This window comes from Phaethon aethereus (assembly GCF_964289735.1).
Source record: "Phaethon aethereus genome assembly, chromosome: 4".
NCBI classification, from domain to species: Eukaryota; Metazoa; Chordata; class Aves; order Phaethontiformes; family Phaethontidae; genus Phaethon; species Phaethon aethereus.
In genome coordinates, this window is record NC_138578.1 from 48,140,879 (window position 1) to 48,159,810 (window position 18,932).

Sequence of the window (18,932 nt, forward strand, 5' to 3'; positions counted from 1 at the left end):
CTTTTATATGGCCTATCAGCAAAGCCTTACAAGATGCTTATGATGGGTGGGATATGTAGTTAGAAAATGACGGGTGTCACCTGAGTTTCCCTGCAGTGTTTTTTTATACTGGAATAAAACGTAGGCTCAACTCAGTGAACTGTAGTGGAGGGGAAAAAAAAGGAAGGAGTTAAAATTTTCAGTGACCTCACAAGGAAATTATCCCAAGAGGCCAAATGGGGAGTTTACATTTTGACCTATGATACTGGAAACAATTGGTTGCCCAGCCTACAGAGGTCTTATCCTTCCATAGCCTTTGAACACTCAGGTGACTGACAGGATGCTCCCAGAAGTCTTTTTTTTTTCACTTGCTTTTCTGCAGTCTGTCATTCAGGTGACAGGTAACAATCTGCAGCGAGATGCAGGCAGGACTGTTGGCTTAAGGAATCAATCTGCTATCGTCATTGTAGGGTAGGGAAGGTAGAGGGGCTGTGACTTTGGCAGGACTCAAGAATCACACAAAAAAACCCACACAAAAACAAGATTAAATATGAATGCAGTCAAATATTAGATCAGCATAATGCTTTTATTGTCTGTCTGTCTTCCCCTTCTCTCATCAACTCTTTCTTTTTTTGTTTAACACCTTCAGATTCAGAGTAGAGATAAGAAACTCCATTAGGGCCTCTGGATGATGATAAAGTCACCTGTGACTTTGTTTTTCAGCTTTAGACTGCGTATGCCCTTGCCGTCGCTGGTTGGCTGTTTGCTCTCATATCCTGACGGCAGTTGGGATCTTAGACATCACAAACTATAAGTAACAGCAGCATTTACTTCCCAAGGAAAATAAGTAACACAGTTAAAACAGTGCTGCTCTTTATTGCTTTACATGTCATTTGATTTGTCATCCTTCTCTGTTACATATTGTATATTTTGAGTCAGTTTTGCACATTTAGGGACTTAATCTGACACGATCTGAGCTACTATGAAGTGGAATTTCTGCATGTAGGAAGGGAGCAAGAGGAATGATTAGCCATAGCATATCCATGCAGAGATGTGCTTTTTGGCGAATTAAGTTCAGGTGGGCCGGGGTATTATGAACATAAGGAAGAAAGAAAAACCTGCAAGCATGAAAGGAGGCAAAGCAAGGAGGAGGAGAAGCTAGGTTAGAGCATACACAGCTTGGAGGAAAAAATAAATTATGTGAGGGAAAAAAGTTGAAAGCCCAGTGATAAACTAAAACGGATTCAGTAAACATTAAAAATAATAAAAGTACGTGACATATCAGAGGGAGAGCCAAGAGCAGGTAATGGAGCAGTGGGAGAACGAGGAGCAAGGTGAACAGGAATGCACATAAACAGAGCAAGGGAAAAGAAGATGCTCCTTCAGACTGGAAACAATAATAGCTGCTTGTAAGGAAAAGAGGAAAAGGAGCGAGGAATTGGAGCAGAAGGATCTAATAGGATGACTTAAAGTTCAAGAAGAAAGAACAATATTGCAAAGAAAAAAAAAAGTCTAATGTTGGTATTTTGTTCCTTTTTTCTCTCAATTTTTTCATTATTTCCTTTACAGACATTATGCAGCTATGTATGAGGAAGTGATCGGCCAAACAGTTGTTTTGCCGTGATTGACCTATGTAATGTCACTGGTATTTCTCTTACAGTGGATTTACTTCATATGCTTCAGTACAGAGCATACTCACTTCAGTCTTTGACTAGTGGCTGAAGGAAAGGGTTAAAATATAACAATTAAATAGAATTAAAAACTGGAAGCGTACCAAACAAAACTGGGATAAGAAAGTCTTCTTTGCCAGAAACCCACCTGGAAAGAGCAGCAGTGTTTCTTCCCATTCCAAGAGTACCTGCAATCAGCCCACTAATCTCCCAAGCAAGCCATTCAAATTCCAGATGGCTACAGGGGATGGCACAAGGATGCCTCTGCTGTATTTGTTTATTGTGGGAGATTAGGTTATCTGAGCACTTACCCTGAATTTATACCTACAATTGCAGGTAGTGTGATTTACATCATACTAGGCTCAGTGGTTTTATAATTAAAGTTATCTTGGTTGTCAGCTAATTCATATGCTGTGGTTACTGTTTATGTTTCATCCTACACTGGATAAAATACATATCATATATTAATATGAGTATAATTCCTTAATACCAGTGTCTGCTGTTCCTTTGATTCTTAGCTCTTTCTGGGACTGATTGTTCAAATTCTGTGAACATGAACATCCCAAGGACCTCAATGGGAATAAGAAATGCTAATGACATCAAGGCATACTTGATCTTCTAGATACTATTGGTATATGATGGGATGATTATTACTCATCTTCCTTTTAATACAGATTTCTGAGAGTCGTGCAGATCATTTCCTTTCTCTTTCAGGATCACTCCTTATTTTTCCATGTGATTGATTTGAATAATAAAATACGGGATTTTCTTTACGCATTAGCAACCCACAAGGAATATGTGTGCAACAAGCAGACCTTAGGCTGAGGCTGAATTAAACTCCTAATGACTTTGTGAGGAGAGGGGAATTCAGAGTTGTCCATGGATGGAATAAGCCTAGCTTCTTTACTTGGGAAAAAATGTGTCACTATTACACTATAACAAAGTGGGCCATGTTTTGTCATTACCTATAGAAGAATAAGCTGTTTACTCTTTAGTTGAGGTAGGAGAGAATCAGAAGAGTAAAAGTGAGAAAACTCGTGGGTTGAGATAAAGACAGTTTAATAGGTAAAGCAGTTTAATAGGTAAAGCAAAAGCCATGCACGCGAGCAAACTGAACAGATTCTTTTGTTAAGTTCGCTTTTTATTAGCTCGTATCCAATTAGTAAGAGTAGTTACAGGCTTCCACCAGCAGGATTTAAGGGATTAGTAATATTCTTTTGTTACGAAAATGAAAATAAATACTGTAATAAAGCAAAGCGTACTTAGCGCTACTGTATTTTTGTAGTTACTTGCATAGGCTAGGATAACCTGCTCCTGATAAGCATTGTCACAGGGTAGTACAAATTCAGCCTGAAGTTTACCTAAACCATGGCCTCTTCTCTGATAGTGGCTAATAGTAAATGCTTAGCAAAAGAATATAATAGGACAATGTGAATTTATATTTTCTTCGGTATACTTGCAGGCTGCTGATTAAAGTAGGAAATTACTGCCACAGAATGTTTTGAATGTCAGAAGGGTCACTAAGCGCAAAGATAAATCAAGCTCAGGAAATTTCAGGAAGTCTATACTTGAATTAGGAACGATACAGTGGCATGCTTATGTTCTCTGGTTTGTGCTCCAGCCCTTCCCATTATTCTTCAGCTTTTTGTTTGCATCTGTGGTTGCTGGGGAGTCCTGGGTTGATACATCCATAGCACTTATCCGCAGTGACTGCAAGATTTCTTTCTAGTGTGACAGCTCATTTAAAGCCCAAGACTTCATATTTTAGACTTCTTCACTCCCAACAGGAATGCTGAATTTGAGTATCCTATAGGTATGCTTACAGAGTGTCGTGGTTTAAAGCCAGCCAGCAACTGAGCCCCACACAGCTGCTCACTTACTGTCCCCTGGTGGGATGGGGAGGAGAATCAGAAGGGTAAAAGTGAGAAAACTTGTGGGTTGAGATAAAGACAGTTTAATAGGTAAAGCAAAAGCCACGCACACAAGCAAAGCAAAACAAGGAATTCATTCACTGCTCCCCACGGGCAGGCAGGTCTTCAGCCATCTCCAGTCAAGCAGGGCTTCATCACGCGTAACGGTTACTTGGGAAGACAGACGCCATCACTCTCAGTGTCCCTCCACCCCTTCCTTCTTCCCCCAGCTTTATATACTGAGCATGGCGTCGTATGGTATGGAATATCCTTTTGAATAGCTTGGGTCAGCTGTCCCAGCTGTGTCCCCTCCCAGCTTCCCAGGCACCCCCAGCCTGCTCGCTGGCAGGCCAGAGCATGAGAAGCTGGACAGTTGACTGCTTAGCAACAACTAAAAACATCAGTATGTTATCAACATCATTTTCCTCCCAAATCCAAAGCATAGCCTTATACTAGCTTCTATGAAGAAAATGAACTCTATCCCAGCTGAAACCAGGGCATAGAGAGAGATACAGCAATAGTAACACTGAACAAAGTCCTTGTGCATTGCTCAGGAATAAATCAAGGGCTGTTTCTGCTTTTGTGGCTTTTCCAACCAGCTGCTCCTACAGGCAGTCATTTTTGGTGTCTATAATTGAGTCCATTCATTGTAGTCTGTTGTAAAATTGAGCTATGTGAGGATAACTGAGGTGTGTTAATACAGTTTTCTCTCCTTTCCAGCCTCCTGCCTTAGTGTGCCAGAGTCACCAAAACTGTCTTGGTGGGATGGGCAGCATCATAGTTCCAAAACTGTATTCTTCCTATGTAGGCACTGAATTTCACTTCGTGAACATTTTTTGTTGCCTAAATATATAATCAACTTACTTACCAAGAATATGATTTATGTAGGTCCTTGGCCATGATCTCCCCTTGACACTGGCAGAATTTGTGCCCAGGACTTATTTTGTCCCCCTATTTTTTTTCCTTCCAGCAGTGTTATACATACCCTTTAAATTCCATTCAAAAGCAAGCATGCCCACTGACACATCTTATTTTTTAGACATCCATCGGTTTTGGAATCCTCTGTCTTGACTCCTCTCATTTAATGTTTTGGTGGTTTTAGTAGTCTCTCCAAATAAGCAATCTTATCAACAGATCATGCTTCATTGCAATTCTGTGCATTTTGCAACAAAAGAAAAAGTAACATTAGTCAAGATTTTTACAGCTAGACTTTAGCTTTTGAGGAAGAAAACAATAATGTAGTCATTACATCTTCTGTATGTAGACTTACATCTAGAACAAAAAAAATACAAAATAGCCTTCTGAGACTGATGATTGTCCAGCTGGTCGTAGGAGTTTCTATTTTCGTTATAATTGCACTATCATATTTGAGTGATATAACTGATAAGCCAGTGTTGAGCTAAGTCTCATATTTTTCAGACTAAACAAAATTCATCGGTAATTTTGCAGAGCCATTTCAGAAAGGAAATTTTACGCTTCTTCACACAGTGCAATAGAGTACTCAACTTAGTGGTACTAGATAGCTGTAGCCACATAAGTACAGAGAAAGAATGAAAAATGTTTTCTCAAGTTATAAGGAGCCAGATTCATAACCATCCGTCACTCGCCTGGGCAAGTTGCTGATAAACTCCACAGAAAAATAACAAACAGCGTATCTCTGTATCTCGGCTGGTGAAAATGAGATTCTTTCTCTGATTGATGTTAGCGGAGAGGCTTGTAAAAATGCATTTCCAGCTGATTAGTTCAGAAGGTGTCAGTCTCATGCAGTTTTATGACCTGCAGACTATACTCCAGATGTACATTTGCTTTTTATAAACTAACAAAGATGAATGACAGAATTTGAGCATTTCTTTGGCAACTGCACCAGATATTGCCTGGGAGACCATACAGAGATATAAAAACCCAAAACTGTGCTTTTAACCATCAGTACCTCCAGCTTTGACACTGATCCAGGCTTCTGGAATTAAAAGCAGCAAGGGAGGTCAGTACTTCAGCTAGGAAAGGGTTTCATATTATACAAGAATGAGGCTAGAAAATCACCAGTCACAAACTGTTTGAAGTTGGAAAGGCCTCTGGAAATCATCTAGTCCCACTCCTGCTCAAAGCAGGGTCAAGTTGCTCAGGCCCACGTCCAGTTGGGTTTTGAATATAACCAAGGATGGAGACTCCACAGCTTCCGTGGGCAACCTGTTGCAGTGTCTGACCACTTTCACAATAAAAAAGGTTTTTCTGATGTTTGGCAGAATCTCCTGTGTTTCAGACTGTGCCCATTGTCTCTTGCCCTTTTGCTGGGCACCACTGAAAGGTGGTCTTTCTTACACCCTCCCGTTAGCTACCTGTAAACACTGATGAGATTCCCCCCCTGAGCCTTCTCTTCTCCAGGCTAAACAGTCTCAGCTCTCAGCTTTTTCTCATAGGAGAGATGAGTCAAGCCCTTAACCATGTTCATGGCCTTTCACTGAGCTTTCTCTAGCATGTCCACGTCTCTCTTGTACTAGGAAGCCCAGCCTGCACACAGCACTCCAGGTGTGGCCTCACCGGTGCTGAGTAGAGGGGAAGGATCACCTCCCCCAACCTGCTGGCAAAACTGCTCCTAATGCAACCCAGGATGTCATTGGCACCTTCTTTGCCACAAGGGCATGTTGCTGGCTCATGTTCAATTTGGTGCCCACCAGGACTCCCAAGGTCTTCTCTGCAAAGCTGCCTTGCAGCCAGTTGTCCCCGGGCATGTATTGGTGCAGGGGGTTGTTGCTCCCCAGGTGCAGGACTTTACACTTCACTGTTGAACTGTGTGAGGTTCCTGCCAGCTTGTGTCTCCAGACTGTTGAGGTCTATTTGAATGGCAAGATGACCCCCTGGCATATCCTCATCCCAGGAAAAATCAATGTTCTTTCTTTTCTCTTCAAAAAGTTTAAACTTTGATATACTTACTGATGACTTTTTCATCCCTTTTATTTTTCCTGAACTGACTTCAATGTCAGCCAAGTTAAATAAGAATTTTAGATGTGCAAAAGAATAGAAATTCTAGTCCTTTACTATTTTGCCAATCCTCTAACTGATACACATAGCATAGCAATCCTTAGAGGGATACCTTTAGAAGATCTCTGTTTACTTGCACTGTTTCAACACATGATTGAACAAAAATGGATGATATTTTTCCCTTCAGAAAGAAGTTCTACTCCAAAGCTAGATTATTTTGTGAGAGAAGCAGTCTTGGGCTTCCTCCGAGTGCTGCATTGGTATATTTTTCAGTTTAGTGCAGCAAGCAAGCTCCCTCTCTAATCTAAATGGAATAATAAAATGTTTGAGCTATTTCAGTCTTGCTGTTCTTTTGGGGAAACAATTATCAGCTATGTGATACCATATTACATTCCTCTAGAAATCTTCTGTAGCTGACATTTCCAGGCTCATTTTCCTTATGACTTTACTTACAGCAAATTAGGACTTATCAATTTGATCTTGATTTCAATCTTTCACCAAATTAGATTTGCAGTGATGTGACAGATCTAATGCTCATTATATGTGAATATTTCACCACGTAAGCATAAAAGTATCCATGTGTTCAAATCTTGTTTATACTGACCAGCATTCCTTATCAGTTTATTTAGAATAAAATCTAAATGTTAAATACAGATTTTGTTCTCTCATACATTTTCATGCAAAATAGTTGTGGAAATTGCCTTTGCCACTAGCAACAAAATCTTTCTGCCAAGGTTTAAAGGAATCCACCTTTATAAACGTTGTGAAATATTTAAAGCTACTTCCAGCATAGATACGCTAAAAAAACTTCAGGAAAACAGCAGGGTGGGATTTACTTGTTTCTTTTCTCCAGCAAGCCAGATAACCTCAGATAAAAGCTACTTAGACCCGCCTAAAATGTTTAATATTTATAAGTCAACAGTGTCAACTGAGTGCCTTCATTTTCTGGTTTGTTCAACATGTTTTTAGAAAGCTATTGAATAAATAGGTTTAATTTATACACGATACTGAGCGTATACAGCTTGCATGGATTTCCTTGGGAGCTTAAGAACTCAGTGGAAACAAACTCCCTTTCCTTAATTGAAAATGAATTCATTAAAATCTTAATTATTAGTATTCTTTCATACTACTATTTTTTTTTTAATTCCTCTGCTGGCTGGCTGATTCACATGCAAAGGGGCAGGAGGAAGAGTTTGTTCATTTGTGTGAATTTCTGCCAACAGATGGGCTAGCTGACTGTATGGATCCCGACTGCTGTCTGCAGAGTTCTTGCCAAAACCAGCCTTATTGTCGTGGACTACCTGATCCCCAAGATATTATTAGCCAAAGCCAACAGTCACCATCTCAGCAAGCTGCCAAAGCGTTTTATGACCGGATCAGTTTTCTCATTGGAGCAGACAGCACTCATGTCATACCTGGGGAAAGTCCTTTTAATAAGAGGTGAGCATGACTCATCATTAACTCGTGAATATGAAAGAAATTGAAGAGTGTGTGAGATTCGCGTTTAGGAGAAGATCCACTGTGACTGCAGAATTCATGGCATGGACTTTCAGCAGAGACCTTTTCTCTTAATATATCAAATTGCTTATTTCGTCTCATTTGCAGCAAAGTTCACATTGCCAGTACCAGTAGGTTACAGAAGGTACTTGCCATGCTTAGTACCTGTATTCTAACAGGGCACTTCATTAATGATTAAATAAATCTTTATTTAACCAGTTGATTTGGCCTAGCACAGTTGGAAATACATCAGAGCAGTGAAAACACTTCAGAAGGAGAAGCAAAGCTGCACTTTTTAAACTGAGCTCACTAAATAATAAAAATTATGAATTAATGTAATAGAACTGTTAAGTGCACGACAGTATAATTGCATCAACTATTTGACTGGTGCTCTGCGAAGCAGTAATGACCTGAAAATAAACCAGTGACAGGAAGCAGGTGTCTGGGGTCTCACTGAGTGAAGGAAGATGATTTACACTAGAACTACTGCGTTTGCAGTAATTTAACAGCATTAATGTGTTTGGGCACAGCAGTTGATTAAAAGTTGTTGCACAAATGTTCCTTATTGCTCTTTTAAATTTTGTACTTCATAGTCCCTGCAGTTTTACAGATTGCTTTGATACTAATTGAAAAGTACGTTGTTCTTTAAGAGTCTGCCAGAGGTATGACTTACAGCGGGAACATCTAGAGTTTATAAGTTCTTAAAATTCTTCAGTGAATTTCTCGGCTTAGTAACTCAGTGGTTTTTAATGGTAGTTGATACCATGTGTTGATGTGTTGATGCGTTGATGCGTGTGTGTGTTCGCTCTACTGGCTTTTATTCATTCAAAAGAGAATGGCAAAAAAGCAAATTTGTAACTTGATCCTGCATCTTTTTCATAGTCTTGCATCCGTCATAAGGGGCCAAGTACTAACTGCTGATGGAACACCACTCATTGGAGTCAATGTCTCCTTTCTACACTATCCAGACTATGGATATACAATCACTCGCCAAGATGGCATGTAAGTTCCCTTTGAAGCACTTCTAAGTCATAAAGACAGCAAAGGCATTACTGAAGAGCTGCTTGTAAACATAAGATGATAATAAAATAATGGAGACCAAAGACATGAAAAAAGTGATTGACCAAAGTTGTATTTTGTACATTCTTCAAATGTCAAACATGCTGATTATATACTTCAGAAGCAGAAGGACTTGCTTTATTTAAATGCAGCATCCCAAACTCTCCATTCTCTTAGTGAAGTATTATGTAATATAATTTAACTGATTCCTCCATTGTTCCCAGTAGAGCCATTCTGCCTTCAGAGCAGTACAATGGAATGAAGAATCAATCCATAAAATGGAGGCTGTGGATAGCTTTGGGAATTTGCTGACTAGCTAGCCCTGTTGTGTTTTTTCTCTCCAGGTTTGACTTGGTAGCAAATGGTGGTGCCTCTCTGACACTGGTGTTTGAGCGATCACCGTTCCTGACACAGTATCATACAGTGTGGATTCCCTGGAATGTCTTTTATGTCATGGATACCCTCGTCATGAAGAAGGAAGAGAATGACATTCCTAGTTGTGATCTGAGCGGATTTGTAAGGCCAAACCCTGTTATCGTGTCATCCCCTTTATCCACCTTCTTTAGAATTTCTCCTGAAGATAGTCCCATCATCCCAGAGACACAGGTAAAGTGTGCTTCAAATAAATATCATTTTATTAGTCTAACATTAAGCAACCATAATGAAGAGTGCAAACTACTGTTGAAAAATAAAGAATTCTGACTAAGTGCTAAGAATTTGCAACATGTGATTATTTTCAGACCAATTTATTTATTCTATGGGATGATTGTTAAAATTTCATCTGAAAAAAAAAAAAGGTAAGAAAGCTTGGTGTACACCAGTGTCTGCCTTTATATTTGTTTGCATTATTTCATTTACAGAATGTCTTCAGCAGTCAGGCACTGGCCAATCAAAATGGACACACTGTAGTACATCTGACTTTTTTTGACTGCCCTCTTGTTAGAAGTACACTTCAGAAACGGAAAATGAATGATGTTTTTCCACTATGTTTGAAAGACCTGTACAGGCCAATTCATCTGTTTAGTCCTAATAAATAGCATAACACTCAGATTTTTATAAAGTAACAGAACTTCCTGTAACACTGAGGACAGGCTTACAAGCCAATGAGCATGTGTGCTAATCCTTCAGAACTTGTAATACTGAAAGCAAGACTTAACATGAAAACCTTGCTTTGAACAGAAAAAGCTGTGGCTGGAATGTTTTTTCTCTAACATAGATGTATTAAATTCCTCCATCTCAAAAAACTAATCATAATACAGTCGTCTTCATCTCTTAAAGCAGAGTTGCATTGCAAGAAGTAGTATTTATCTCATTACTGATTTCTGACAAAACTTCTCCTAAAGCAGTACTCTTTCTGCCTCCCCTCTTTCTCTCCCTCTCCCTTCTCTCCCTCTCCTTTCGCTCTCTCCTCTTTGTTTCTTTTTCTCTCTCCACCTTCACAATGTCATTATTACATAGGGCACTCTTTTCCTATTCACTAAGAAATGTCCTTGTCTCTTCAAGGGAAACATAGGAAATGTATTCAAATGTTTTCATGCAGAGCTCTTAAGAGCAAAATCATTAAGCAATTCATGGTAGGAGCAGGTTTACAGTAAAGACGTGAGGAAATTGCAACTAAACGCTCATACAAATTTGGACTGCTTAGAAAATTGTTGCTTTTATCCTCACTATCCTTTCTGTGCCTTTGATAGTCGCAAGTCAATTAAAATAAAGTATTTGCAAAACACAGTCCACTGGAAAACAGGTCTGATTTACTTGTTTTGGCAACAGGTGATAGATTTAGTTCCTGAAGTGATGGAAAATGGCTTGGATAGATGGAGTATAAATAAAAAAAAAAAAAGGAGAATGTCAGAAAATACATATTTTCAAAAAACGCTCGTAATGTCTAGGTAAATAAGTCATTTCATGAGCAGTGGGACTAATCAAGTCTGGATTCCTGCTAATTCCCACCCATTGCTATAAGTCTAGCTGTCACATCCAGTCCTTCCCCCACAGACTGCATTCAGCCTTTTTCTCATGGGAGTACCAACTTGGGCACCTCTTCCCTGCCTGAACCTTTTACTTATAAACCCTAAAGGAACTGAATTACCTTTAGAGATTCCTACTGTTATTTCAAATGTGGTTGAAATTGGCTACCGGCTTCAAAAGTTGTGAGGTGGGAGGTCTCACAGGCAGGACTGTTGGGTCAAGTTGATTTCCCTAGAAAACCAGCCAGAAGGGAAGATCACAGTCTCAGCAGATCCTAGGCAGTTGGTGTTGATGGGTCATTTATGATGAGGTAAAAATAGTACTGTCACTATGTATACAAAAATCTGGTTCCGGTAGTGCGTAAAAAAACACATTAAGGAGTATTTTCTTCTATATTCTTTGCCCATCACACGTGTAATCCCCTGCTTTGGCAAGCGGGAGCTGCACAGCCGTGCCTCGGACACACCCGTTTATAGGGTCAGGTTCCCCTCGGAGATGCGTAATGCTCAACAGTCCGTCTCGCAAAAAATTCACCACTCCGACAAAAGATGGGCAGAACCAGATTCCATTCAAAACTGTCTGTTCAGCTCCCGAGGAACGGCTGTAGATCTTTTCACAAAAAAGAGGCAATGCCAGTTTAAAGTGTGGGAGACCGGGTGAAGGTACAAAGAAAGAAACCGTTCCCCATGTTCCTTCAGTCAGGGTTAACCACCCTGTTTGTGTGGTGTGACAGCACTCACTGTCACGTACCACAGGGGAAAATGATGTGCTGCTGTAATCATCATCCCTTGAAGTGCTTCATCATCCCTTGGAGATAATGTTTCCAAGAGAGTGTACTTAGTGGCTTATGAATCCCAAATTAATCAGAGGGGGAATTAAAGTCTGTACCAAAGAAGCAGCACAAAAGAAGACTGAAAAAAGAAGGCAAGCAAAGGGAAAGAACAAATGCAGTGGGTAAAGGGGTGGTCACGGAACCAAGAGATCGTTACTCAAGAGGGATGATAGTAAATAACATGTTAACTAAATTTGGACTACTTTGGTATGACTTTATCTACTTTTAATTGCAAGTTACCATGCTCTGCCTAGACTTAACTAGCTGAGATTAATTGGTTTGGAACAAGACAGTAAGCTGCATGCAGATGAGGGAGATCAGGTTAAGCTGGAGCTGCTTGTATACGTTAGGTAATACTGTTGCTGTCTTTTTCCCGATATAATAAATGTCAGTTTGCCACATCCTGCAGTGTGGTCTGGCAGAAACCCACATGTGAGTCACAATGAGCAATTCTGAAATTGAGTTTTTGAGGCTTTCCTTCTCCTGAACTTCTATTATCCACTGTTACATTCGCTTGCAAGATGCCTTCTGCAGGTCCCGAGCAGCTTGTTTCTGTCACCTCGTGTGTGGGAGAAAGAAGACTGAAATGTTTTCCTTCAAATTACATGTTCAAGGTTGCCCACTTTCTTTCCTCTCCCCTGACTGACTCTCACTACTGGCAATACTATAGAGCAGAAGTTGGCAGAATGTATTTACCCAGAAGAATTCAGGGTAAAATACAGGCCTCAGTGATTTAATAAAAATGTTTATAACGTCAGGGTGGCCAGGTTTTCGGCAAAGAAATTAACCTATTTTATCGTTTAAAAGGGCAGTATAATAGGATGTCTAGATATTCCAGTATTACATGGATGCTGCACCCTAGTTTCACTTAGCTAAAATCTCCAGAACTTCAAGTTTGTACTGAAAAAAAAATAGAGATTATTCTTAGAGCCAAATATCTCCATTTATGCACCCTTGTTTTCCAGCACATCTTCTGGTTTTCTTCTCTTTTGCTTTCTGTTTGAAACTTTATGGACACCTCTTGATTTATTCTTTTATGGACACATTTTTAGGTTTCTACACGTGTATCGCTTTTTCTCTATACCTCTACTCTGTGGCATCTCAGCAATGTTTTAAGTGTGGAAAAAACAAGTATTTTTCCCCTTTTCATTTCTCCTTGCTTTATATTGTTAACTCAAGATTATTTCTTTATAAGTTAATTTAAGAGCCTCGATTGTAGAGGAAGTCTTTTTTTGAAAGGAAGAGATTTTTCCATGTTGAAATGAGCAGTTTCAGCTTCTACTTAAAGAACTATAATTTTAGTACTCTTTGGTCTCAATTTTTGTGTAACAGCAGTAGTTGCCAGTATCTACCTGTATCTAAAAATGCCATCTTTACCCCTCTCAAACCAAGATGATGATACATTTTAATGCAGCAGTCAGCAAAGAACCTTCTTCTGACGTTAAGACTGAAGGTTGCACTCGTTTGTGAAATTTGTTCTCAAATCCTCTATTGAAGTTGCTCATTTTGCCAAAAAAATCACAGCAATACAGCAGACATTATTCCCCCTAACTGAATTAAATTCCTTATTCAGGGAATACCATCAGAGCATGTCACCTGAATCATATTATATTTTAGAGCAGGAAAGCATTCCAGAGCCTGGACAGCTTTAGTCCTGCTGGCCACGACAGACGAGGAGCCCTGCACGATTTATGTAACTCAAGTCACCAGGCTTGAACTCTCAGGACAACAAACTCTGTCTTTGTGAAAATTGAGGTGACCCTTCTCTCAGTTAAATGTCCTTCCAAGAAGCCTGATCATCCATGAATAAAATGTCAACCGTTAGAATTTGGTGGTTGGGCTATAACTCAGTCCCCTTAGGGTATCAGCCTTTCTGAAGGTAGTTTGATACTCTGTCTGGAAAAGGTAAAGTACAGACAGCTTGGTTGTGTTGGTGATTCCTGATGGGACTTTTAGACTTGGTGACTTTCCTGATTGCTTTACAGTTGATGTATTGTCATGGCTCCCATAGGATGTTCTCTGCTGTGCCTGATAATTTAACTTTTCGGATGAACATTGAACTGTTTAATTCTCTTTGCAATGCTTGATTGTGGAGGAGAGATTGAGATGCATAACCTCACCTCTATGTTTCTAAAGTTCTCAAGAAAATATGTTACTGCAACTTACTTCCATAAGTTTATGGAAAGAAGGAAGTTATAAGTCAGATTTCCAGCAGATACTTGAGGCTTCTGCAGTAACTAATAATAGGGGTTCGGGTTTTGTTTTAAACCTCACTGAGAACTGCATGAGTGTCCTAGTTTCTAATTCAATAGTAATCCAAATACACAGTGGAATTTCTCGGAAATTGAAACTTGAAGGTGTCCTCTTTATTGCCTGTTATCTCAGCCAAGAGTGCTGGAAGACCACCTAAGTGTTTAACGCTGCTCCGCCACAGTTGCGGTTGTAAAAGAAGCAATGTCCGTTAACGGGAGACCAGTGAATTCCATTAAATTGGGTCCTATTACGAGCATATTATTTCTTTTTCTCCTCTTGCTTACAGAGACCTCCATCTGTTAGACTAGTTTTAATGTGCGGTATATGAGAGTCCTGCTGATGTCTTGAGGAGGAATTTGTCTTTTGTTCCTAGGTGGTTTGTGTTTTTCCTTCAGCGTCTTAGAAAAAGAATATGTTCACAACCACTTATTTCTCTGGAGGGAGGAGTGTTTGCCTGTGTAGAAGAGATTTGCTTGTTCTCTGGCTTAGATACTGTCCGTATATTGGACTGAGGGGGGGCAGACTAGATTTACAAACAGAAATGATGCCAATCTCACCTCCTTCCAAGTGATGGTACGGCTTGTCATTTCTTCTCAGTAATGGCAGGTTCTTGGTGGAGAAAAAAGGAACATTCAAAGATTAAGAATTAAGAATTTTTAAATCTCAGTTTAATTTGTCTAGTATCTTCCCATTCCTCCTTTACTTCCTGCAGCTCTATTATAGTCTTACTGGAGAAGAAGATTTCCATGCCTACATATATCAGATGTAAATAACCACTTGTGCCAGACAATGAGTCAAAATACTATTTCTGATTTTTTGTTACCGTATTAATGGTAACATTAATACCATAATTAATACCATAGAATTAATACCACATTAATACCATATAAATCTCTCTTTATATCCCAGCAAAAGTGCTGACATACAGGATGGTGTAGCACCTGTTGGCCTCCTCAAGAGCATAAACCACATTATTTGACCCTGTTTGACACAGTCAGTTGTTTAAAAGCAGTGTCCAAGGATTTCTCCAGCACAGAGAGCTAACTGAGCACTTATCTAGTAGGCAGCTTTTAATCCCACTGAAGTCTCAAGCCCAATATTTGTGACAGTGCTCTCCCTGGAAAGAAGTCTGCTTTCCACTAATATTAATTAGTTTTGGTCTTTGGGTTTTAAGACTAGAAGACAGGAAAGTAAAATAAAGCTTTCCAAATTTACTTCCCAAGAGTGTTCCTTTGGCACCACCAAGCCTCTGGGCTTGTGCTTCAGCGTCCTTTGCCCTCTCTTCCTACCAGAGAAATATTATCTTTATAAATGTGTCTAGATAATTTTGTTCTTTTTGCCTTTTTTTCCCATATGCTGGGATACTTGGTAGCTGTTCACCTGAAGTGCTGGCTCTCAGTGTTTGTGTCCTGACTGAGGTATAGGAGAGTAAAGGCTGTCTTCATCCACGTTATGCAGAAACCTTTCACATCCATCCATCACCCACAAAAGCTCCTCAGCTCAGAGGAAGAGACAAGGTAGAGGCGGGGAGGAACCTTTTAAAAATGAAATTGAATCATTGCACCTCTTCTGAAATGAGAAAGTGGTGAGCTGATGTCTGAGTAGTGAATATTGATCAGGAAATATGGAAAAGCTTTCCCTGAGGCATCCTACTTATCTGTCTTTGAAATAAATGGAAGAATGCTCTAGTTCGAAGTATTTACAATCCACAGGTAATGCAAATAATAGGCCACCTAAAAGTCCTTCCTGCTCCTGCAGGAGCAAGTAGACATCCCAGCCCAAATCCGAAGCTTTGTGGTGCTTAGAGGCTCTCCTTCCTTTACTACGTGTCCATAGTGGGACGTGGGTGGCAGCATGAGAAGGGGCTGTTTTCACTTAGATGAAAAATGCTTTTTGGCCTCTTTTGGAAAAAGCAGCTGGGGAATGTTTTCTCTCTCCTGCATGCTTCCTTCCCTCCCATAAATATAAAGGACACATCCTTGAAATCCTTCAGCAGAAAGTATCAACTAAGCAGCTTCAGTATAACAAAGAATTTAGACTTCACTTTTCAGAAAAAAAAAGGTGAAATGTTGTTATTTATTTAAGGTATTTTTTACATTATTAAATGAAGTCCAGATCTAATGGATTGTCATGTAGCATCATGTCAGGCCTCCTTTTATGTTCTGTTTAATTTCAAAATCATTCAAACACTGTGTTTTTTTCTTACCAATGCATAGGTACTTCATGAAGAAACAACAATACCAGGAACCGATTTGAAGTTATCATACTTGAGCTCCAGGGCTGCAGGATATAAATCTGTTCTGAAGATAACTATGACCCAATCTGTTATACCATTTAATTTAATGAAGGTTCATCTTATGGTGGCAGTGGTGGGAAGACTTTTCCAAAAATGGTTCCCTGCATCCCCAAATCTGGCTTACACTTTCATATGGGATAAAACGGATGCATACAACCAGAGAGTCTATGGATTATCTGAAGCTGTTGGTATGTGTGTTAAGGAGGTTTTTTTGCATTTTTACTGTTGTCTTGAAAATAGGGAAGCACATCTCAAATACTTGTATCCATTAAGTAGAAGACGCTTAGCAGAGTAAGATGAGAAATAGCAATGGATATTAAAATACGTTAGAAAATACTAATGTAAACTGTGAATTCTAAGAAAAAATTTCCTTCAAAAGGAAAAAGAGGCCACAGTCTATTTTCACTTCTCGTTCTTCCCCAGGAGTAGCCCTCAGCCTAATAATACAGTGTGGTGTCTAGTCTGCGTGCTCCTTGTACTTCGGAGCACAACAGCATTCTGACGTACTTCACAAAATGGCTTTCCTCTGTACCTGTCCTAATCCACTTACTTTTAAGAACTAAAATTATTTTAATAAGCCAAGATTGCTTCTTAAAGGATTTTGGAATTCTGTTTAGTATTTTCAGTACATCTAAGGAAGCCATAGGGATTTTCAGGTAGCCTGGGAGAGCAGAGAACGTGTGTAGTTTAAGGAAATCACAGTCTTTAAACTCTTCTTCTGAACAAGATCCTATACTTAATGAAGAAATTTACTGTTATTTCAGTGTCTGTAGGTTATGAATATGAGTCTTGCTTGGATCTAACTCTCTGGGAAAAGCGGACTGCCATTTTGCAGGGTTACGAACTGGATGCCTCCAACATGGGTGGCTGGACATTGGATAAACATCATGTACTGGATGTTCAGAACGGTGAGGAGTTGATTTTCTTCTTGCTGATTTTAATACTCACCTGCCCTGCACCTTAGGCATCTCTAACTTTTCAAATGTTTGCTTTGTTATTTTAAAAAGGGAAATTATGGAATGTTTTGCATATGGTTAATGCTTTGAGCTTTACAGTGTATGTCATGTTTCTTCATCCTATAAATACATATGCATTAGTAATTTCATCTAACAATGCCAGCCTGTGTTAGATATGCTTACCAAAAAAAACCAACCCAAAAATGTTTCTAAAGCAATCGTACATGTCAGCATTGTTACTGGGATTAACTCTTTGTATGTTAACAGTATCTTGAACAAGGTTTTCACTTCCAGTTTTCACAATGAGCAAAAATGAAACAGCAATAAGAGCCACCCTGCCAAACTGAGGGCTCTTCACTCCCGGTATTAAATGCCTCATTTATACAGGAGGTGTTCCTCTTCATGTCATATCCCCAGCCCCAGCACAGCCGCTCGTGGGCACGTGGGTACCGTCCCTTCTGGGGGATGAGCACTCATTTACACTCTCCTCCCATTTAAACTCTCCCCGAGGCGAATCCTCCCCGGGATGCTGTGGTCGGCTCAGCACACAGCAGGGGACGGATGATGCCATCAGTCAGCGAGGGCACCTGTGCCTGTTGTTTCAGGACAGCGTCCAGTTGCTAGTGAGCGAGTCTTCCTTCATTTCAGTGGAAAGATGAGGAGCAATACACATTTAGAAGAGCTGTGCCGTGGCACCACAGTAAATTTGTCCAGCGTGCTACTCGGCAACTGTCTGGAGGGTGCCATGCTAAGGAAACCCCAGCTCAGCATTGAACAGGAGGAAATTTGGAAAAATTTGGCTGGAATTATGTAAGAAAGGTGGAATAAGCTGAGTCGCATGGCTCAAAGTGGGATTTGATTGCACTGGATTTGTATGCAAAAGGGGAGCCCAAAAGTAATTCAGAGGGAAGAACAACACTTCTGCAGTACCTGGGTGTCCCTTGGAGGTCTCCCACTAGTACGTGAGCTTATTTTGTGTGATGTGCTAGTCAGCACCTAAAGCATTGCTTCTGACTGGTAGAAAAACAAGGTAACCAAATCAAAGGAAAAGGTGTCACTGCACCTAATCTAAAATGTCAAAAAAACCCTGTGCAAATTATTGTAAGGTAATCCATCCAAAAATGTAAAGAGCTATAATTATAAATATATGTAAAAGATTGATTCTGTTCACAAGGTAAATTGATGGTGGCTTTAAATTATCTTCAAGAGTACATTTGACAAGTAATGACTTTTCAAAGTGACGTGTGTCTAATTGCATAAATGAAGTGGAGACTTGTAATGACAAGGTGGATGAGCTGGAGAAATTTATTCAGGGGAGAGTGCAGACAGTGTTTGTACGGACATCCCGAACTGCTGCAGTAAATAGTCTAATGTACATCCTTTAGTCTGTGATAATAGAGGAGAAATGTGAAGGACCAATTTTTCAAGGTAATGACAGAATAAATCAGGTGTAGTAGTGCACTGTGCTGACTTGTAGAATTCTTCTGATGAAAATTATAGAACTCAGCTATTTCAGGCAAAATTATAGTGCCA

At 39.7% G+C, this 18,932-nt stretch overlaps 1 protein-coding gene across 7 annotated transcripts in view; it reads left to right on the forward strand.

Annotated features, from left to right (window-relative positions):
• The window catches only part of TENM3 (teneurin transmembrane protein 3), a gene marked incomplete at both ends in the record, with an annotated part of 320,770 nt that overhangs the window by 258,003 nt on the left and 43,835 nt on the right, over positions 1-18,932 (forward strand). For all 7 annotated transcript variants that reach the window (XM_081999411.1, XM_081999412.1, XM_081999413.1 and 4 more), the window contains 5 exons: positions 7,762-7,978; positions 8,918-9,037; positions 9,439-9,700; positions 16,364-16,631; positions 17,208-17,351. In XM_081999411.1, the coding sequence (XP_081855537.1) occupies positions 7,762-7,978; positions 8,918-9,037; positions 9,439-9,700; positions 16,364-16,631; positions 17,208-17,351 (1,011 nt within the window). The remainder of the gene's footprint in view (positions 1-7,761; positions 7,979-8,917; positions 9,038-9,438; positions 9,701-16,363; positions 16,632-17,207; positions 17,352-18,932) is intronic.